The following is a 23778-nucleotide window of genomic DNA, read 5'->3' as shown; positions in this document are numbered from 1 at the left end:
CTGGACCAGGGCTCAAACCCGTGTCCCCTGCATTGGCAGGCGGATTCTTAACCACTGCACCACCCGGGAAGCCCCCAGCATCCTTTATTGATGACAGTGAGCACGATGGTTCTGTACATGGCGGTGCTAAGACCCCCTGGAGAGTTCTACTGTTGAGACTGTACAGAGCAAGAACCTATGTGACCAGCAAAATATAGAAGAAATAAAAATATAAGACGTATTTTAAAATATAAAAAGTATTTCAAAAATATAAAAAGCTCCAGCTGAGACTCCATGTGGACTCTGCTTCCTGGGTGTTCCCTGCACATGTCACTGGTGCCTGAGATAAGAGAGAAAGTGGGTCCTGCTGCGCCCTCAGAGACTGCCTGTGGATGCAAAGTCCATTCTTACTTTGTTTGTTTGTTTGTTTTTGGCTTGCGGATCTTAGTTCCCCGGCCAGGGATCAAACCCGTGACCCCTGCAGTAGAAGCGCGGAGTCCTAACCACTAGACCACCAGGGAAGTCCCAGTCCATTCTTACTTTAATGTTATAGTTGCATAGTATCCATGTATAGCAGTTGTCATTTTTGGTCCTCTGAGTCTTCTTAAGCAACTCAACCCTGCTTAACCGCCACCATGAGTGCATTGGCTAAGAACCAGCCACAGGGTAAGCACTCAAACATGTCTTAAATTAACTGGTCAATGAACAAACAGAATCTGAGTATCCTGACATACTGTCCACTATAATCTTCTACCAAAGTTCTAATTGGCATTGAAGAAAAACTGATGTAATTCGGTGTGATAAATACCTCTCTGCTCAAAAAAACCTATCATTGTCTCTCTTAGTTCCTAATAGCCTCTGTTCATCTCAAGATTGTTTAACACTACAGAAGGGAGAAGACTCTAGCAGCTGCTGCAGGATGTTGGTTTGCAGGGGACCTTCCTCTTCTCTCGAGTTTAAGTGTGGTGTTCACACATCTCGCAGAGCCAAACCTCATCGCCTGACCTTGGAAATGGTCAGTGATGCTACAGTACGTCCACACCTAATACAGTCTATCTGCATTTAAAAGGTTAATTTTAACGTTAAAAAAATCTTTGTATACTTTTATAAAATTAGTACAAAATGAATTTTAAAAACTATCTCATAGAAGAACGGGTCTAGAAAAGCTGTTAATGCTCTCAGAAGAATGAAACCAATCAAAGCATGTTCATGCTTCACTTGCATCTAAAGACGCGACAAATCTGAGGCTGCAATTTGAGTTCAGGGGCACCGCCTTGACTCTCATCAACGACTCGAAATCAGTGCTTGGAGACAGGTGGCAAATATTTGGTTAATTAGAAAGCAATAAAAATTACAGTCTATTTTTTAAAATCACACCCCAACCTAATCCCCTTATCTTTTCAAGACACAGAAAAAAAGTATTGGGTTGGCCAAAAATTCATTCAACCCAAACAAACTTTTTGGTCAACCCAGTATCTTGATTATTCTCCAGTGAAAAACAAAATAGAGTTTTCCAAGGCTAGTTCCATTGTAAAGACAAACGAATGGCTAACTCTTCATAATTCTGCACACAAAGGGTGGGATCCCAGGAAAGCCAAGGTGATGCTGAGAGACCACGGTGCTCTAAAAACAAATGTTGTTGACCATGGTTTGGTGGCCAAGTAGAATCTTAGACTATCATTTCTCCAGAAATAGTTAAAAAAAAAAACAACCCCCCCCCACACAAACTAACTGGAAATTATGACAATAGAATATGCCTATTATAGTATTTCAATAAAAATCACATATGCACATTTATATACTCCGAGGAGTACAAGACTCCAGCCTCCTGGCTCTTACTGTTTGCATGTCTTCAAGCAAGTTATTTAAACCTCTCTGGACCTTTGTTTCCTCATCTGGAAAATGGGCATAATCAATAATACCTACTGCATAGGCATTAAATGATGTTTTACGTATAAAAATACTTAGCATCTTCTACTTAGCAAACACTCAACAAATATTATCAGTCATTTTATTACCATCACTATTATTACAGAGGTTTCATTCTCAGACCTGTTCAAGATGCAGGACTTCAAATGTAAGGTGCTGTCATCATCATCATAAATAATTTTATTTCCTAGAATACATGATTAAGTTATATTTTTCAATTTATACTGCTGTACCTATTGAAGTTAGGTAAGCTCTGGAACAAATCATTATTTACTACTTCATTTGATCCTCACAACAACACTGACACAGAGAGAGGGGAGATATTATCCTCATCAGACAGATAAAGTTCAGTTTTAGCTGAAGTTCAGGGAGTTAAGTGACCTGCCCAAAGTCACAGAGTTGGTGACCAGCAGGGCAGGGTTCAAGACCGCTCCGTCTAACTCCTCCTGCAGGGCTTTTCCCGCTATTTCAGGCTTTTCCAAAATATCAACTTCATAATATTTCATTTCATTCAATAAATGTGACCCTAAGTGAGTCAGCAGAAAGACCATAAACAGGGAGGGTGCAACGTGACCACAGATCCACTGCTGCACAGAAACGAACACCAGTGGGCTGAAGGTGTTTTAGTGACACACTCATGAGTGTCACCACCTCCTCTCAGGGCACAGGGGCCCCCAATGTGATGACGAGATGAGCCCCGTGGTGCTGAAGGTGTCCCCCCAGCAATACCTGAAAGCATGCATCTCTCCACCGCCGCCCAGCCCACCCCCCACCTGCTTGCCTTTACAGCCCTCTCATATCTGTCCAAGGAAAGCTTTTGTGGGGCCAGGGGTGGGGCTGGGGGTGCTGGCTGGAGCCAGAACAAGCCTCAGCCTTCCCTGCTCTTTGCCTTTGTTCAAGTTGGTCCTGCACAGAGAGCAAACGCCTTACCTCCAAACTCCAAACGGTCCAATTCTACTTCTCCATAAAAGCCTGGTTAAAAGACATTTCCGCCATGACATGCAGTTCAACACCGCCACACCGCCAGCCAAAATAATCTCTGTGGCCCACAGCTTCCATTCATTTATTTAAACAGCTTTTTCTAAACTTATTTTGTAAGCTGTCTCTCTCCTCTTAGATCTGTAAGCAACTTAAGGTCCAGGTTTGAGCCTTTATATCTGCCCCGCCCCGTGTCCACCCACCTACACACACACACACACACCCCACACACAACACAGCACACACAACACACACATACCCACAACACATGCACACACACAACACATGCACACACATACACACACGGCACACACCACACACACACCACACACACCACACACCACACACACAGCACAGCACCGTGCCCGGAGTCGGTATTCAACAGCTACGAGAGAGGGCGAGTGAGCAAAGGCCCATCTTTGATACGTGTACGGAGCTTCAGCTCTACCATATAACACAACACAAGCAAACTGCTATGGAGGGTCAGGTAATTTTTTTAAATGAAGAAAGAACTTTAACTCGAAAACTTTGTCAGAGGAGAAATTTAAACTATTTTTAAATTCATCTTCAGATACATTTCTTAATTCTCCATGTCACTTATGTGCATGGAACGGGGTTTAAATACAAAAGATTAAATTAAATAAGTCCTTAAAACATACAAATCTCTGCTTAGAGAGTAAGAAGGATTCAACTGATACAAATTCAAAAAATCAAGGTAAGTTTTAAAAAGAGGTATCATCCCTGTTTAATTTTACTGTAATACGACAGGCCACCCTCTACTCTTAATCAATCTGAGTATCTCTTGACTATTATTATTTGTTATCTGTCTGGAAAGGAAGGAAAAAGTATGTGAGCTGGAAATGAAAGGCCTTTTATCAAAACACCGAAGACTACCAAACACTGTATAAATTGCATTGGCAAGGATCAAAAACAAAAAAAGCTGCTGCTGACAAAACCAGAATGGCATTGGCACTGTGTGATACTGCTTCTTTTTAACCCAGATGTTGGAACGTGGGATGAACAAATTCCGTGATTTAGTTTTATTCAATCGTTTACCCTCTTCACCAAGGAGGCCACACTCAGTGACCACTGCCTTGACCACATCTCTGTGGAACTCTGCAGCCAAAGACCCCAGGTCCACAGAAAGTTGTCTAACTAGCCTCTACCTCAACCAGTAATTAAGAGATGGCCTTGGTCAATATGGGTTCAATATGCATCAATTCCTACCCAGCTCAGCACTGGACCACAGCCTGGTAACTCTCGAGGTCCAAATGGTGCATCTGGAGGGAAATGGGATGATCCAGAAGGCTCTGCTCCCTAGCCTGGCTGGAACAGCGACACACAGGCTGGACTAAGGGTGATTCCTGATGTGTGTCCTGAAGAACACTATTCATGAGAAAGAATGCCTTAAAGAAGTCAGATTTCATGGTCAAATAAATTTGGGAGAGATTGTACTTTGAACTTTCCTTTGGGAGTTTCACAATGCACATTGGTATATTAAGGGTTATGAAAAGTCCAGCAGCAAAGGATTCTGTAATATTTTGTTTAACTCAGCAAGCCCCAAATTTATTTGACTATGAACCTTCTTTCCAGTAACACCTCTAATACTGAAACTTAGTGTGGGAAATACTGAGATCACATTTGACAGTTACATGGCTTCAGATCTAACAACAAGACAACTCGTGGTTTCCCTGTCCAAGAATTGTTGCTCAACAAAGGTTAGTGTAAGAATTAAACAAAAAATGGGATGTTCAGGATTTCTGACAACCAAATTATAATGTAATCTGTAAATTTTACCTTAATATAAGCAAAACATATATTATTTAAAACCAACAGAAAAAACAGATTTATAGGTGACAATTACAATGTCCATAGCAGTATACTCTTTATAAAAAGATTTGCTATCATGGACCCACAACCCAATATGTATGTCTTTTTATGGGCAAAATGAAATAGAGAACAAAATGATTACCCAAATAGTTCAACTTCTCTTTCTATCAATACAATAATATAATTTTGTCTGCTAATTTTCAGATAATCCAAGCTTGCTGGGTTTGAATGTGGACGTGGAGGAGAAAAGTGGGAGCCGGCCATTGCAAAAGCTCTTGTAATTCTCCACTTAACTGCTTAAATATACTTTATTAATAAATTGAGCCTTAGGTAGATACAGTCATTTGACCATCTTTGAAATCACTAAGGAAACATCCAGGATATTATATGATATAATACACTGAAAATCCCAATATCTGAGAATTCATGTCCCCACATTTCTGAGCACCCAATTTACTATGGAAAAAAACAGATTTGAGCACTAAGTATTATGGGTCTAGGTACCAACACAAAACATCATCTAAAACAAAATTCATAGATTGCCTTTCTAACTTCAAGCACTTCCAGTAATGCAATTAAAACCTGTTTACATTTATGAATGGAAAATCCATGAAGATGATGTATATTTCAGATCATCAATTTTTTTAAATTTAACACTTTCAGACTCATGTCAGACCATGAAAAGATTTATTCAGATTTAAGTTTGCCCATTTCATTCTTTTGAACTGAGAACCGTAAAAACACAAATATGCAAAGTTCTCCCTTTTCCAAAACACAGTTGGTGAAAATGTTACACTTTAGTACAATCTGAATCGAAGAGAAAACATTCAAAGACTTCCTCCTCCTAAAATCTGAGGTGGGGGAAGATTGCTCTTCATGAACTTGAATTTAACACCTTGATGTTAGAACAAACTTTCTCTTTACTCATTGCATTTTAGTTTAGTGGTCAAAAATGATCATGGTTTCAAGGAGTTCTAACGGCAGTGCCTTACCAGTGTAGATGCTGGCATTGGAAGCTGGAATACCAAACTGTGACTCGATGAACTTGGGAATGAAGGTAATGAAAGCAGTTACAATGGCACTCTCAGCTGTGTATGACAAACTCACAAAAAGGAATGTCATGTTGCTTAAGATCCTGACAGCTGCTCTTGGTAGGTCTATAAAATGACAAAAATGACAAATGAATGTTATAAACAAGGGATGGAGAAGAAAAGAAAATTGAACTGCTTTTGAAATGAACTGGAAATAGCCATTCAGCAATATAGGAAAAATTGATGACTGATTAGAACTCATCCCCTTTATTAAATAGATCTGGGTTTTTCTTTTAGTTTTTCAACTAGGATAAGGAAATTTAATAAAGAATCTAAAAACATACCCATACACAAATATCCTTATAAGAAATACCCCCAACCTATGACTCCTGTTTCAAAAACTGCTTAAAATAAATGATTTGCATTTTTTATTGACTGAAATAATGGTATTCTTTGTTAAGACCCTGAAGTCTACTAAATGTATAAAGTACCTGCAATATAGTCCTAAATTATAGTTTCCACTTCACCCAACTAACACTTCCCTGAGTAGGCGCACTTCTGAGATGCCAGCTCTCTGGCCTGACACCCACAGCAGAGGAATTGGTACATGATATGGGACATCTGTTCTTCCAGCCTCAGTATGAAACAGGAAATAATACAGCTAAAAAGGCATAAGGGATAAGGCCACCAGGTCAGATGCTCCCAGGGACTTTGGATTGGGGAACAAACAGAAATGATCTCCAAAGGAGCCAGACAGCCCAGAGGTGCGGGCTCAGTACCTATCCAGCCATCTCTCAAGAAAGAGAGAAAAGTCTCATTTTTGAATCTAGGCATTTATTTCACAGAACTTGCCATATATATGCTTCAAGATGTATGTGCATTTTCATGACAGCATTATTTATAAGAGCAAAAATTTAAGGGGAAAAAAAATGTCCATCAGTGGGAAACGTTTACATAAATTACGGCACAGCCGTGTAATGAAATACTATGTAGTAGTTAAAAATGAACTGGAGCTTTATGTACTAGCATAAAAGGAACTCCAAGAAATATTTTTGTTAATGAATAAAGCAAACTGCTGCAGAAATATACATATACCTGTGTGCATAAATATATATATATAATATTTAGGTAAAAAACAAACTAAAACAATGGATTTATATATGGTAGAAGGTATACATTTCAATTTTTATAATGCCAAGAAATGCTGTGAATGGGAGTAAGATTGGGAAAGAGAAATAAAAAAAGATTCTTGTGATTATACTCTTTTGTATAGTTTGCATGTTTGTAATGTGAATTAACTCACGTGTGTGATCTTTACATATCTTCATGGAAAAGGTAAGCTGCATTACTTTCGACACATACAGTCTCTCAGTTATCAGAACAGTTACCCCCTTGTGCTACAACAGGGTCTTTCTTATCTCTGTGCTATTAACTGTATTCCCCACAAGTCCGATCGGCAAATGTCAAGCTCATCCACAGAGTCTCAAGATTAATCCCCCTCCTGGAGAAAGCTGTCACAGCCCCTCCAGACAGACGGAAGTTCTCCTTCTCCGCACTCCCACCACACGCTGTTCCTGGCCATCCACACTCATCAGTTCTTTTGTAGCTGCACATGTTTTCCCATCTGCTTCTTTCAAGAGAATGTAAATGCCATGAAGGCAGGACCTTGGTATATCTTTGTATGTCCAGCTCCTGGCACAGATCGGGCATTCAGTGGGCACTCAAAAAATATTCTTGGAATGTATTTATTTATTAACATTTTTTATTACATCACGGCAATAATTTGTACTAAAACAATATCCATATACTTATGAGAAAATGAAGTCTGTTCCAAAGATGCCTGATTTCCTCCTGGGGAGAGAGTTAGGTATTAAGGAAGCATATGTCATAAAATTAAGGGTAGTCCATGTGGTGGTGGACTTAGCAAAACCACAGAAAAATGTGAAGGACCAAATGGATCATCTTTTTTAAAGTGGGGCTCTTTAAAGCTAAAGAATCCTAAAGGGATTTAGATAAGATTATAAACTAAAAATCCCATTAAAAGAAAAATTAAAATGTGAACAAAAGAACAAGGAGGAGATATACAATATTGGCTTTATCCAGCCTATCGGGGAGCCAAATAGTTTGCATGCTTGAATTTTTCAGATAACTGGGCGATTGCCTTTATAAGCGATAAAGCTTTGAATATTTCCTATGTATTAACTGATATTACTGGAAATCCATAGCATAATTTGACATGTTTTTCAAGATTCAAACTCATAATTATGAATAATAATATCTATATGCTAATTTGTTTTAGCATATATATATATATATTTTATACAGCAGGTTCTTATTAGTCATCAATTTTACACACATCAGTGTATACATGTCAATCCCAATCGCCCAGTTCATCCCACCACCACCACCACCCCCCACCGCTTTTCCCGCTTGGTGTCCATACGTTTGTTCTCTGCATCTGTGTCTCAATTTCTGCCCTGCAAACCGGTTCATCTGTACCATTTTTCTAGGTTCCACATATATGCGTTAATATACAATATTTGTTTTTCTCTTTCTGACTTACTTCACTCTGTATGACAGTCTCTAGATCCATCCAGGTCTCAACAAATGACCCAATTTCATTGCTTTTTATGGCTGAGTAATAATCCATTGTGTATATGTACCACATCTTCTTTATCCATTCATCTGTCAACAGGCATTTAGGTTGCTTCCATGACCTGGCTATTGTAAATAGTGCTGCAATGAACATTGGGGTGCATGTGTCTTTTTGAATTATGGTTTTCTCTGTGTACATGCCCAGTAGTGGAATTGCTGGATCATATGGTAACTCTATTTTTTGTTTTTTAAGGAACCTCCATACTGTTCTCCATAGTGGCTGTATCAATTTACATTCCCACCAACAGTGCAAGAGGGTTCCCTTTTCTCCACACCCTCTCCAGCATTTGTTGTTTGTAGATTTTCTGATGATGCCCATTCTAACTGGTGTGAGGTGATACCTCATTGTAGTTTTGATTTGCATTTCTCTAATAATTAGTGCTGTTCAGATTTTCATGTGCTTCTTGGCCATCTGTATGTCTTCTTTGGAGAAATGTCTATTTAGGTCTTCTGCCCATTTTTGGATTGGGTTGTTTGTTTTTTTAATATTGAGCTGCATGAGCTGTTTATACATTTTGGAGATTAATCCTTTGCCCGTTGATTCGTTTGCAAATATTTTCTCCCATTCTGAGGGTTGTCTTTTGGCCTTGTTTATGGTTTCCTTTGCTGTGCAAAAGCTTTGAAGTTTCATTAGGTCCCATTTGTTTATTTTTGTTTTTATTTCCATTACTCTAGGAGATGGATCAAAAAAGATCTTGCTGTGATTTATGTCAAAGAGTGTTCTGCCTATGTTTTCCTCTAAGAGTTTTATAGTGTCCGGTCTTACATTTAGGTCTCTAATCCATTTTGAGTTTATTTTTGTGTATGGTGTTAGGGAGTGTTCTAATTTCATTCTTTTGCATGTAGCTGTCCAGTTTTCCCAGCACCACTTACTGAAGAGACTGTCTTTTCTCCATTGTATATCCTTGCCTCCTTTGTCATAGATTATAGTTGACCATAGGTGCGTGGGTTTATGTCTGGGCTTTCTATCTTGTTCCATTGATCTATGTTTCTGTTTTTGTGCCAGTACCATATTGTCTTGATTACTGTAGCTTTATAGTATAGTCTGAAGTCAGGGAGTCTGATTCCTCCAGCTCCGTTTTTTTCCCTCAAGACTGCTTTGGCTATTCAGGGTCTTTTGTGTCTCCATACATATTTTAAGATTTTTTGTTCTAGTTCCATAAAAAATGCCATTGGTAATTTGATAGGGATTGCATTGAATCTGTAGATTGCTTTGGGTAGTATTGCCATTTTCACAATATTGATTCTTCCAATCCAAGAACATGGTATATCTCTCCATCTGTTGGTATCATCTTTAATTTCTTTCATCAGTGTCTTATAGTGTTCTGCATACAGGTCTTTTGTCTCCCTGGGTAGGTTTATTCCTAGGTATTTTATTCTTTTTGTTGCAATGGTAAATGGGAGTGTTTCCTTAATTTCTCTTTCAGATTTTTCATCATTAGTGTATAGGAATGCAAGACATTTCTGTGCATTAATTTTGTTTCCTGCAACTTTACCAAATTCATCGATTAGCTCTAGTAGTCTTCTTGTGGCATCTTTAGAATTCTCTATGTATAGTATCATGTCATCTGCAAACAGTGACAGTTTCAGTTTTTCTTTTCCTATTTGTATTCCTTTTATTTCTTTTTCTTCTCTGATTGCCGTGGCTAGGACTTCCAAAACTATGTTGAATAATAGTGGTAAGAGTGGACATCATTGTCTTGTTCCTGGTCTTAGAGGAAACAGTTTCAGTTTTTCACCATTGAGAATGATGTTTGCTGTGGGTTTGTCGTATATGGCCTTCATTATGTTGAGGTAGGTTCCCTCTATGCCCACTTTCTGGAGAGTTTTTATCATAAATGGGTGTTGAATTTTGTCAAAAGCTTTTTCTGCATCTATTGAGATGATCATATGGTTTTTATTCTTCAATTTGTTAATATGGTGTATCACATTGATTGATTTCTGTATATTGAAGAATCCTTGCATCCCTGGGATAAATCCCACTTGATCATGGTGTATGATCCTTTTAATGTGTTGCTGGATTCTGTTTGTTGGTATTTTGTTGGGGATATTTGCATCTATATTCATCAGTGATATTGGTCTGTAATTTTCTTTTTTTGTAGTATCTTTGTCTGGTTTTGGTATCAGGGTGATGGTGGCCTCATAGAATGAGTTTGGGAGTGTTCCTTCCTCTGCAATTTTTTGGAAGAGTTTGAGAAGGATGGGTGTTAGCTCTTCTCTAAATGTTTGATAGACTTCACCTGTGAAGCCATCTGGTCCTGGACTTTTGTTTGTTGGAAGATTTTTAATCACAGTTTCAATTTCATTGCTTGTGATTGGTCTGTTCATATTTTCTATTTCTTCCTGGTTCAGTCTTGGAAGGTTATACCTTTCTAAGAATTTGTCCATTTCTTCCAGATTGTCCATTTTATTGGCATAGAGTTGCTTGTAGTAGTCTCTTAGGATGCTTTGTATTTCTGCGATGTCTGTTGTAACTTCTCCTTTTTCATTTCTAATTTTATTGATTTGAGTCCTCTCCCTCTTTTCCTTGATGAGTCTGGCTAATGGTTTATCAATGGTTTTGTTCATCTTCTCAAAGAAACAGCTTTTAGTTTTATTGATCTTTGCTATTGTTTTCTTTGTTTCTATTTCATTTATTTCTGCTCTGATCTTTAAGATTTCTTTCCTTCTACTAACTTTGGGTTTTGTTGTTCTTGTTTCTCTAGTTCCTTTAGGTGTAAGGTTAGATGGTTTATTTGAGATTTTTCTTGTTTCTTGAGGTAGGCTTGTATAGCTATAAACTTCCCTCTTAAAACTGCTTTTGCTGCATCCCATAGGTTTTGGATCGTCGTGTTTTCATTGTCATTTATCTCTAGGTATTTTTTGAGTTCCTCATTGATTCCTTCAGTGATCTCTTGGTTAGTTAGTAACGTATTGTTTAGCCTCCATGTGTTCGTGTTTTCTACATTTTTCTCCCTGTAATTCATTTCTAATCTCATAGCATTGTGGTCAGAAAAGATGCTTGATATGATTTCAGTTTTCTTAAATTTATTGAGGCTTGATTTGTGACACAAGATGTGATCTATCCTGGAGAATGATCCATGCACACTTGAGAAGAAAGTGTAATCTGCTGTTTTTGGATGGAATATCCTATAAATATCAATTAAATCTATCTGGTCTACTGTGTCATTTAAAGCTTCTGTTTCCTTATTTATTTTCATTTTGGATGATCTGTCCATTGGTGTAAGTGAGGTGTTAAGGTCCCCCACTATTATTGTGTTACTGTCGATTTCCTCTTTTATAGCTGTTAGCAGTTGCCTTATGTATTGAGGTGCTCCTATGTTGGGTGCATATATATTTATAATTGTTATATCTTCCTCTTGGATTGATCCCCTGATCATTATGTAGTGTCCTTCCTTGTCTCTTGTAATATTCTTTATTTTAAAGTCTATTTTAACTGATATGAGTATTGCTACTCCAGCTTTCTTTTGATTGCCATTTGCATGGAATATCGTTTTCCATCCCCTCACTTTCAGTCTGAATGTGTCCCTAGGTCTGAAGTGGGTTTCTTGTAGACAGCATATATATGGGTCTTGTTTTTGTATCCATTCAGCAAGCCTGTGTCTTTTGGTTGGAGCATTTAATCGATTCACGTTTAGGGTAATTATTGATATGTATGTTCCTATTACCATTTTCTTAATTGTTTTGAGTTTGTTTTTGTAGGTCCTTTTCTTCTCTTGTGTTTCCCACTTAGAGAAGTTCCTTTAGCATTTGTTGTAGAGCTGGTTTGGTGGTGCTGAATTCTCTTAGCTTTTGCTTGTTTGTAAAGCTTTTGATTTCTGCATCAAATCTGAATGAGATCCTTGCTGGGTAGAGTAATCTTGGTTGTAGGTTCTTCCCTTTCATCACTTTAAGTATATCATGCCACTCCCTTCTGGCTTGTAGTGTTTCTGCTGAGAAGTCAGCTGTTAACCTTATGGGAGTTCCCTTGTATGTTATTTGTTGTTTTTCCCTTGCTGCTTTTAATAATTTTTCTTTGTCTTTAATTTTTGCCAATTTGATTACTATGTGTCTCGGCGTGTTTCTCCTTGGGTTTATCCTGTATGGGACTCTCTGCACTTCCTGGACTTCGGTGGCTATTTCCTTTCCCATGTTAGGGAAGTTTTCGACTATAATCTCTTCAAATATTTTCTCTGGTCCTTTCTCTCTCTCTTCTCCTTCTGGGACCCCTATAATGCGAATGTTGTTGTGTTTAATGTTGTCCCAGAGGTCTCTTAGGCTGTCTTCATTTCTTTTCATTCTTTTTTCTTTAGTCTGTTCCGCAGCAGTGAATTCCACCATTCTGTCTTCCAGGTCACTTAATCCGTTCTTCTGCCTCAGTTATTCTGCTATTGATTCCTTCTAGTGTAGTTTTCATTTCAGTTATTGTATTGGTCATCTCTGTTTGTTTGTTCTTTAATTCTTCTAGGTCTTTGTTAATCATTTCTTGCATCTTCTCGATCTTTGCCTCCATTCTTTTTCCGAGGTCCTGGATCATCTTCACTATCATCATTCTGAATTCTTTTTCTGTAAGGTTGCCTATCGCTACTTCATTTAGTTGTTTTTCTGGGGTTTTATCTTGTTCCTTCATCTGGTACATAGTCCTCTGCATTTTCATCTTGTCTGTCTTTCTATGAATGTGGTTTTTGTTCCACAGGCTGCAGGATTATAGTTCTTCTTGCTTGTGCTCTAGCATATTTTTTAACTTTCCATTTATTTTCTGATATTTTTCTGGTTGCAAGAAAATTCCTTCCCTGTGATATGTTGTTTGTATTTGTTTTTACCTGCTGATATCTTATTTCCACATCCAATTTAAGTTCTTCTACAGAGCCCTTTTAAAGTAGACATAAGCTTTCAATCTTGTTCTTTTGTCATCCATTTTTTAATTTACTTTTATTTTTATTTTTCTTAAATTTTTAAATTTATTTTGTGGCTGTGTTGGGTCTTTGTTGCTGCACGCAGGTTTTCTCTAGTTGTGGCGAGTGGAGGTTACTCTTCCGTGTGGTGCGCGGGCTTCTCACTGTGGTGGCTTCTCTTGTGGAGCACGGGCTCTAGGGGCACGGGCTTCAGTAGTTGTATCACGCAGGCTCAGTAGTTGTGGTGCATGGGCTTCAGTAGTTGTGGCACATGGGCTCAGTAGTTGTGGCTCGTGGACTCTAGAGCACAAGCTCAGTAGTTGTGGTGCATGGGCTGAGTTGCTCCGTGGCATGTGGGGTCTTCCCAGACCAGGGATTGAACCCATGTCCCCTGCACTGGCAGGCAGATTCTTAACCACTGGGCCACCAGGGAAGTCCCAGTCATCCATTTTTTAAAAATAAATAAGCAATTAATAAAATTAACTTTTCTGTTCATGTACAGTTCTATGGATTTGGGGGGAAGGTGGTTACTTTTATTTATTTTTTTAAATTCTTATTGGAGTATAGCATGTTTTTAATTTAAACTGAGAGTGGGATGAGGGGTAGTGTTTGGTTTATTATTATACAAAACAGATGAATTATTATTACTATAAAGTTGTTGACTAGATTTTATTACCTGGGAACTTACATTTATACCCAGGTATAAATTATAAACATTAAGTACCAACCAAACATACTGACCCCTATTAATACTTTTTATAATTTTCCTGACATAGATATTTTTGGAAATAATATCTCTTCTTGTGGAAAAAAAAAACCGGATTTATCTGAAGTTTAGTGCCCATTCAGTTTATTTTCCTTACATTTAAATTAAAATAAACACCTTTTTTAAAATAATTCTTTGAGGTGAAGTTCACATAACATAAATTTAACTCTTTTAAAGCCAACAATTCAGTGACATTTAGTACATTCACAATGGTATGCAATCACCACCTCTGTCCAGTTTCAAAATATACTTTTTTATTATAAAAAAATTTAATCATTTATGTTCAGGGATGAGGTTGGAATTCACCTTTATTTTATTTGTTATATTTTTAAATACTTTCTAAATTTTCAACCATGAACATGCATTGCTTTTATACTCCACCCTCCCCCCCAAAAAATACTCAGATTTAAAAGGATGCAGCAATATGTCATCCTCCTAGAGAAGTCTTCCCTGACTCAGGCCACTAACTTAGGAATTCCTTCCTCCTTTTTCTTCAACTGCCTCAGAAGGTATATACCTCCATTTTAAGACTTACATTGTATTATGCCTATTTTCCTTTCTAGCTCCCTTTGAGGCAAGAACTGTAACTTTTCATATATGTATCCTGAATTCTTCATCCTGTAGTAGTTGCTTAATAAAGATATTTGTGGAAGAGGAAAAGAAGCAAAGAAAGAGAAATTTTCTTAAGATAGACCTTGCCAGCCATCTATCTCAATAATTAGAATGATACTTGGGAACCAGTCTAGTCCTTTCCTGAAAGTCTTAGGTAATGCCAATTTCTTAAATCAAAGTAAAATTTGAGGGAAATATCAACTGAACAAGCAAAGAAAGGTGGCTTACGTGAACTAAGTCAAACCAGGCACAGAATTCCCACTGGGCAAAGACAAGGAGACCATGGGTAAAAATGGAAACACCAGAGTGGAGGGTCATTGTTATGTAGAATGTGGAGATCTTTATAAAATAACATGATGCCAAAATACAGGGCTGAACCTAAGCCTCGGCCTCAAGGGCTTGGGAAAGGCCCTCCAGAGGATGGGGAGAGGGAAAGTGGTGGAAAGAAAGGCAGTGGGAGCTCCATATAATAAGTATAGTGGAATCGGGCCAGGTAAGAGTGTACCTCTGGCTGTAATACAGAAGCTTCTTTTTTCCCTTAAGCTTTATATTAATCACTTTTTCTCTGTATTTTATAATGTTTTGACATCTTAAAAAGCTTGCTGGCTGGGAAGAGACTGGACTACCAGTGCTTAGATATAGCAAGGGCTCAGCTGGGAGCACAACTTTTATATGGAAACCAACCAATCCTGAGTTTATATGATCAACCACCTTGTTATCTAATTCTCACACACCAAGCCAGTACTTCCCCTGCCCTAAACCACCCAGACAACTAGAAACCACCCTTACAGCCCAGAGTCTGCTGGAATCACTCAGACTAGCCAGTGGTAAGCTGTTTACTCTGTCCTGCCTTGTCTTTCCCATGGACACCCCAATAAGGGCTCTGGCCTTGGCTTTCCCCTCACTCCTGTCTTTTGTTCCCTGACCACAACCTGGTGCTTCCCCTGTGGCCCCATATGGCGTGGTGTGCCCCCTTCTCTTGGGAAATGTGAGGAATAAATTCTTCCTTCAATGGCATTGACCTCTCCCTACCACCACTCAGTCACCTCCATAAATTAAACTCCTGGAATCGCTGTCTTTAACATCTCTCCACGAAATTTCCTTTACCTCCAATCTTTTAGTTCTTATTATTTATATACGTTTAAGCCTTCAGATGCATCAAAAAGCTGGTGGAACCATACCATCACCATGCAGTGAAAACCTCAATAACCTCCTTTATGGCCTGTAAATCTTGCACCCTCTTGTATATTTCATGGACATGCAGCAGATACAACTTTACGATGCGTATTACAAAGGAGCATCAAACTATTTTTAGTCACGTCTTCCTGTAAAAGCAAAACCAAAGTTGCTCTTCGCATGTAACGTGGACAACACAGGACCCCAAGTGCCCCCATTTCCTGCCCATTTTCTTTGGAACTAATGATGGCCCTGGGTTCCCCAATCACAAGTCCCCATTAAAAGTATTCCAGTGGGCTTCCCTGGTGGCGCAGTGGTTGGGAGTCTGCCTGCCAATGCAGGGGACACGGGTTCGAGCCCTGGTCTGGGAGGATCCCGTGTGCCGCGGAGCGACTGGGCCCGTGAGCCACAACTACTGAGCCTGCGCGTCTGGAGCCTGGGCTCCGCAACAAGAGAGGCCGCGATAGTGAGAGGCCCGCACACCGCGATGAAGAGTGGCCCCCACTTGCCGCGGCTAGGGGAAGCCCTCGCGCAGAAACGAAGACCCAACACAGCCAAAAGTTAATAATAATAATAAATAAATAAATAAAATTTATAAAAAAAAAAAAAAAGTATTCCAGTTTCTTCCCCCACCCCACAGCATACTGACAAAGGGCGTTCCCTGTTTGCCAGTAAAAGAGCAAAAGGAACTGGATGACCCTGGCAGACCACAGTCACCTCTGGGTGGGCACACAGAGCTCCTGACCCACTCACCTGCCGACAGTGGACAGAAACAGCAGCCACTGGGGCCCAAAATACATTATTAGTGGTTACTGGCCACAGTACAATCCTGCTTGTTTACATCTAATGAGTATTTATATATATTTCTAAGTAGATACTACTCTGATGAGTAGTAGTCCCACAGTTAATTTGCACTGAGTATTTGAAAAGTGTTTTCTTTTTTAGGAATTCTTTGCCATGCCTGTTACCATTTACATTTTGCCTCTGAAGCTGAAGGTACAACAAAATAAATGTAAAAGAGAAATGAAACAAAGAAATAGATATAGAGAAGATGAGATGAATGGATAAAGATGTGGCATATGTTTACAATGGAACACTACTCAGCCATGAAAAAGAATGAGATTCTGCCATTTGCAGCAACATGGATGGACCTAGAGGGTATTATTCTTAGTAAAATAAGTCAGACGGAGAAAGACAAATACTCTGTAATCACTTATATGTGGAATCTAAAGAGTAAAACAAAAAAATGCATATAGCAAAACAGAAACAGACTCACAGGTACAGAGAACAAACCACTGGTTACCAGTGGGAAGAGGAAAGGGGGGCAGGGGCAAGATAGGTATATGGGATTAAGAGATACAAACTACTGTGTATAAAATAAATAAGCAACAAGGATATATTATGCAGCACAGGGAAATATAGCTATTATTTTGTAATAACTTTAAATGGAGTATAATCTATAAAGATATTGAATCACTACATTGCACACACAAAACTAACGTAATATTGTAAATCAACTATATCAATACTTCAATTAAAAAAAGAAAAATAAATTCATCATATTTCCTTGAAAAAAAGAGAAATAGAGAAGATGTAAATAGAGCAGAACGTCAAAGCCAGAGAAAAGAATTAAATATTTCTATGAGATTCTTCCTGGGCTTCAAATTTGACCCTCAGTTTCCTGGCCACCAAAGCAGAAAGTTGTATAATCATCATTAGCAGAAACATTCTAATTTCCTTGTGGAAAACAAAGCTTTTCTTAACTATGTTCTAGAGCAGTGATTCTCACAGTGTGGTCCTTGGACCATCAGCATCAGTATCACCTGGGAACTTGCTAAAATGCAGATTCTCAGGCCACACCTCAGGCTTCCTGAATCAGACACTCTGAGCTGGGGTCCAGCACTCTGGGTTTTCAGAAGCCCCCGTGGTGCTTCCTAGGTAGGCGAAGTGTGAGAACTCTGTTCTCAAGAAATAGGCTTTTATATAAAGGCCACTGAGCAATGCTCTTATGGCAAATATGGGGAATTCAAGCAACAGCTTTCAGTAGAAGCTGCAAACCTAAAGCTAAAGTGCAATTCAGCAAAAGAGCAAAGGCAAAACACAAGAGGCTAAGATGGCATGCCCCAGGCACATGGCTTTTGGTGATCTCTCTTTGCTGAGTCAAGTATTGCCTCTAACATATTCCATGCTATACTAGGTTTTAAAACACCTAGCAAAGAGCCACATGCAATGGTTCCTTGTTCTCAGGCAACTCAAATTCAGAATTGATTCCCTCTGCCCCTCTATTCCTCTCTCCATCATCTGAGGTTGAAACCCTGAAACCGACTTTGGTACCTCCCTCCCCATGATTCCCATAGCAGTTGCCACATTCTAGAGACACAACCTCTTCCTTCCCTCCTCACCATTCAATAATTCATTCTTCAAATATTTACTGAGTATCTACTAGATGGTGGGAATTTATCAGGGAACATGACGGACAAAAATTCCTTGCCTTCATGGAGCTTACTTTCTCATTACTGAGACTATAAATAAGATAAGTAAAATACATAGTACACTACCTAGTGATGAGTGCTAAGGAGAAAAATAAAGGAGAGAAAGAGATAAGCTTTGGAGAGGAAGGTAGAAATTTTTAAATAGGGTGGCCAAGCAAGGCCTCATTGAAAACGGACCATTTGAGTAATACTCTGAAGGAAGCGAGAGGGTGTGGGAGAGAGCATTCTCCACACGGGAATGGCAAGTGCAAAGGCCCTGAGGTGAGAGTGTGCTGGCGGATTTGAGGACCAGTGATGAGCCCAATGTGGTTGAAGTAGAATGAACAAATGGGATTGCAAGAAGGATATGGGGGCAGGCAGGTAACCAGGGGTTAGACTGGGAGACCACAGAAGCTTTAAGCAGAGGAGTGGCATTTCAACAGGATCCTTCTGGCTGCAGAGTTGAAAGCAACTGAAAGGGGACAAGGAGGGAATTCCCTGGCGGTCCAGTGGTTAGGGCTCTGCGTTTCCACTGCAGGGGGCATGCGTTAGATCCTGGTCAGGGAGCTAAGATCCCATCCCGGCGTGGCCAAAAAAAAAAAAAAAAAAAAAACCAATTTAGCATGCTACTGTCCTTTCCATCTGTACTAAGCAAAACCATCATCACCTCTCTCGGGCTCTGTCGGTAGCTTTCTAGCTGGGCGCCCTCCTTCCATTCCACTCCCTTCCCTCCCTAATCTACCTAATAGAGTGCTTGCCAAAGGCTGCTCAAACCTCCCCACTGCCCATTTGGGCCAAACTCAGTTAAGGTTAGAACTCTCTACGCACAATATGGTCCCACCTTACCCTCCCAACCTTACCTCCCAGGCTTCCACCATGCACATCCAACACACCAACCACAATACACTAGCTCAGTACACTGCATTTTCAAATACATCACCCCAGTCTGACCTTCTTGCCTTTGCTCTCTCTGACTGGAATACCCACACCATCCCACCTCCACCTACTGACATTCTCCCAGTCTTCCAAGGTCCATCACAAATCCCACCTCCTCCATGAAACCTCTCCTGATCCCCCAACTAGATGTTCCCTCGCCTGCCTCTGACTCTCACACCATCTTCCTTTCTGGCCATTAGCATATTTCCATCTGTACTTGTCCTGTCTCCCTCAATGGACTATAAGCTCTCTGAGGGCAAACCATGGCTCACTCATCTTCTGATCTGCCACAGCTTGGGGTACAGCTGATTCTACAGAGTGAATAGTCATTGAATTAAATGATGACAACATCACCCTCTAGTGATCAATAACTTCCAATAGCCTCTTTAAATCAGTGCATCACCTCAGAGTAGCTATTTTACTTAGGATGACAAATATATTCTACTTGAACACAAACAAAAGTCTAGCAGAGAAAGTCTGTTATACTTTATGCTAATTAATAATGCCAAGTAATGAAGCTTAAAAGTGGACACAAAAATAAACATTTTTGGGCTTCCCTGGTGGCGCAGTGGTTGAGAATCTGCCTGCCGAAGCAGGGGACACGGGTTCAAGCCCTGGTCTGGGAGGATCCCACATGCCGCAGAGCAACTGGGCCCGTGAGCCACAATTACTGAGCCTGCGCGTCTGGGCCTGTGCTCCACAACAAGAGAGGCCGCGATAGTGAGAGGCCCGTGCACCGCGATGAAGAGTGGTCCCCGCTTGCCGCAGCTAGAGAAAGCCCTTGCACAGAAACGAAGACCCAACACAGCCATAAATAAATAAATAAATAAATTTGAGAAAAATATAAAATAAAATAAACATTTTCTTACGATTAACTGCTACCAAAAGCTTTCTGTTTAGAAAAATATCCAGTTAGAGTTAGAAGACTTTTTAAATGCTGGACCTCAAACCTCAGGAAAATTGATCCACTTAAATATTTTAACCATTTATTTTTATGGGTAAGATGTTGAAGCAATCAATGCTAATCTCTTTATGGGAAGGTGATGCAGACACACTAAAAATTCTACTTTCTCCTTTGTGGTGTTTTGAAACAGTCTTATTCCTGCATAATTTATAATAAGAATCTAGAAACACGGAGTCAGATTTTCCCTATGTCTATCATTCAAATGTGGAGGCAGAGGGTAGAAAGTGTAGTGTATTTTCTTCTTGCATTCTCTGCAATAAAACTTCTCAAAGAGCACCATTCTGTATGGTGTAAATCATTTTTGTTTTTAGGAACTAAGAAATACTAACTTGGCCACCTTTCCACCTTCTCTTTGAAGAAGCTAATATTGATGCACAGATTTCAAATATAAAATAAAGACTAAAAGGAGCCTTATTCCAAAAAACAGGACGAGGAAAAAGAATATCTGGGAATCAAACTCAGATTTAACTCAAAATGAAATCTTAGCAACCACTCTTTCATTCAAGACCTAAATAATGAATCTCAGCTTTGTAATACAAATTGTGTCAGTGATGGAATGATTCCCAGAGATTTAATTGATCCTTTTGAAAATCAGATTAAATATTAGACTGCCATTTCCTATAGGTGAAGGTATTAGAAACCAAAATGTGCAAGATATATATGAATTATTTTTAAATATTGTATTTGAACATTATTCCAATGTCATCAATATCACTTGAATAATTTTTAGCAAAACATTTTCACTTTATATTCCCATTTAAACAGGATTCCTTTCTAACAAAAGAAAGTGTCTCTGGAAGTTCCAGTCTAGATACAATTAGAGAATCCAGTGCAAGTAGAAGTAATAAAATAAACCAGCTCTGCGTCCTAATCAGGAAGGTTCACTGCCGAAGTAAGATCTGTCATCATAATTAAGGCATAGAGTGAAAAAGATGAGAATTTATCAGAAATACTGACAAGAAAACCAGAATGAAAATGGATTTTATAAACCAACTACCCATCACTGTCAAAAGACTCCTCTTATTCTTTCCTCTAAAAGAAAATATCCTGAACCATCAAATTGAACATAGAAAAGATGGAGAAGAACAATCCTTAGCAGTACAAGAAGACATCCAACAAAATAGTACATAGTTTCAATTCTGAAAAATAATTTTAAAATCCCATGATGGCTTTTACCGCTTTTGAACCTGCCTGCCTAAGTGAGCTTTCCCCCAAAAGCAGGAGTTGAGTTAAGGATTCAAGGCCAAACAGTTTATTTGGGAGATTCAGGAAACACTGGATGGGAGTGTTGACGTGATGCACAGGAAGAAAGGGCGGCTTACAAAGGATGTAGAAACATACCTCAGGATTGTCTCACCCATGAGGGGATGGAGCTGGGATGTTTATCAGCCATTGGTTAAGATGGCTTTAGGCGTGGGAGGCCAGGGTGTTAATTCCTTGGCACTTGAAATCGGCAGGAGTCAAGCACTTTCCCAGCCTACAGAGAAGACCTTCAGGCAAAAGAAGACCCACAGACCTTCAGGAGATCCTCCACCTTGACAACGGGAAGGTCCCACAGTACAGATGGGGCACTGAAAGCATTGTCCACACTGGCTCCTCCAAGGACTTCATTCCCATCAACGGTTGTGTCCGCTGTTGGTATTTCATATCAGTCTTCTCTCTCCCTTTTCTCTACTATCCAACAGAGCATATATTCCACATTCGAGCCATCTACCTCTAAGCTATAAAATATACCATTTTAGCTTAGCCTTTATTTCCCTCCTTGAGTCTACTTTATATTCTCTGTAAATTAAAACTCTTAGTCTGTTCCTATGTTGTAAATTTTTTAACATCAACTTTGCTCTCAACTGGGTTGTTTAAAAAAAAAAAGTCACTCCCTTGGTAGTATTATGGTCCATCATGCATCCACGAAAAATGATGGACTGGTCCACAGGGTAAGAGCTACCATCCAGAGAATCTTCTATGTTACGAGAGCAGAAGAGGTAATTTTGGCAGTTCCAAAAGTACACATTGTCCCAAAATAATGAGGAGGGAGCGGGGAAGGCAAATCTAAAACTTAACTGGGAAGAAGCATTTCCAATGAAATGTCACTTCACTGCTTTGAACAAATATAGTCTTTAAAAATAGTCCAATCTAACCATTCTTAGGCTGCAGGGACAGTTCCATAATATATTAGTAACTTCCTTCTAGGCCTGAAAGGTTCCTCTTTGCCTTTACTGTATACATAGTCAAAATGAGATGATAATGTGCCTAGGTAAATTTACCCTAAAACAACCTTAACTGATGTAAGCATTTGATAAGTATTATGCTTCATAAGTTAGAAAAATCAATTCAGAGAATTCAAGAAATAGACAGGAACTAACGGGAATGTAGCATTATAGGTTTCTTGGAATAAAGGAATTTATTGCCATTCAACAGAGGTATTGAATATGGAACAAAAATGGCTTGATTAAGATTAAGTTGTTTAGATTTGAGATTGCCTAATCTGGCTCTAATAAAGTCATTTTTTTAAGAGAGATAAAAATGAAAAAATAGACCAGTACACATCACTGGAACTCTCTGGACGTTTTTATGCTGGGTTTGGAGACCCATCCCCTGGTTGCCCTTCTCCACGGCCACTTTCAAGCTTTGACAGAGCCACTGTTGAACAAGATCCTTTCCTAGGGGTAAGTTTTATATTTATGTAAGGATCAGGCCACACTACCAAACGCACGGTTCCCTGAGACAAACCATCCATTGTATAATGCAATGATTATTTTAAAAATCAGACATCTCTAATTACAGTATGAAGTCTTCACCTTTAGAATCTAAATCAGTGCTTCTCAAACTATCTGTGACGAAGGACTATTTTTTAATTATTATTTCTAGTCTATTGTTACTGATACTTTTGCAAGATACATTAAAGATGAATTACTAGAAAATGAAAATTTTAAAACATACAAAATTTAAGCCCAATTTTTTATTGTTGTTATTAGATTCAACAGACACATAATTACTCTGTCAAAAATTTTTTTTAAGTTTCTCAACATTTACTCTCAATGTCAGCTCATATTCTGTCACAGACCAGTAACTGCTGGTGGGCAGCAGTGGCCGGGGACCACACTTTGAGTAGCACTGATCTGAAATGCCATGCACGTATTTATTCAAAAGATATACTTTACCTCTGACATCCTTTCCAAATCCTATAGAAGAAACTTTTTTGTCCACTTCTTCACAATTGTTTGGTTTCTCCTTCATAACGTCATCGTCACCAGCAACATCAGGAGAGTATTTTTTCTTTCTCTTTTTCTTGTGTCGAGGAGGAAGCTTTTTTGGAAAAGTAAACATTGGGAATATCACAAGAAACATTGCAATGGCACAAAGGAGGAATCCACTCCACCTAAAAAATTGGGAAATGTGAATAGCATTTATGGCTTTGGTATTATGAGTGTGAACAAATTAGCAAAGTAGAAGTTTGTGGTGATAAATTTCTCCAGAGAGAACTTTTTACCTTCATCAAGTGTACAGCAGTAAGAAGTTAGACAACTTAAGAAAATATAGTATGGAATCCTCCCTTTCTGAGGTATAAATGAGAAAT

The 23778-nt window shown here is 39.0% G+C and overlaps 1 protein-coding gene across 3 annotated transcripts in view; it reads right to left on the bottom strand.

Moving 5' to 3' along the window:
- SLCO5A1 (solute carrier organic anion transporter family member 5A1) overlaps nucleotides 1-23778 on the bottom strand; it is a 132942-nt gene that overhangs the window by 52938 nt on the left and 56226 nt on the right. For all 3 annotated transcript variants that reach the window (XM_057532364.1, XM_057532365.1, XM_057532363.1), the window contains 2 exons: nucleotides 23363-23580; nucleotides 5709-5873 (listed from right to left, as the gene is read on the bottom strand). In XM_057532364.1, the coding sequence (XP_057388347.1) occupies nucleotides 5709-5873; nucleotides 23363-23580 (383 nt within the window). The remainder of the gene's footprint in view (nucleotides 1-5708; nucleotides 5874-23362; nucleotides 23581-23778) is intronic.

The sequence above is a fragment of the Balaenoptera acutorostrata genome, chromosome 17, assembly GCF_949987535.1.
Source record: "Balaenoptera acutorostrata chromosome 17, mBalAcu1.1, whole genome shotgun sequence".
Taxonomy (NCBI): Eukaryota; Metazoa; Chordata; class Mammalia; order Artiodactyla; family Balaenopteridae; genus Balaenoptera; species Balaenoptera acutorostrata.
The sequence above is the reverse complement of the archived record's forward strand: the minus strand, read 5'-3'. Positions and strand labels throughout refer to the sequence as shown.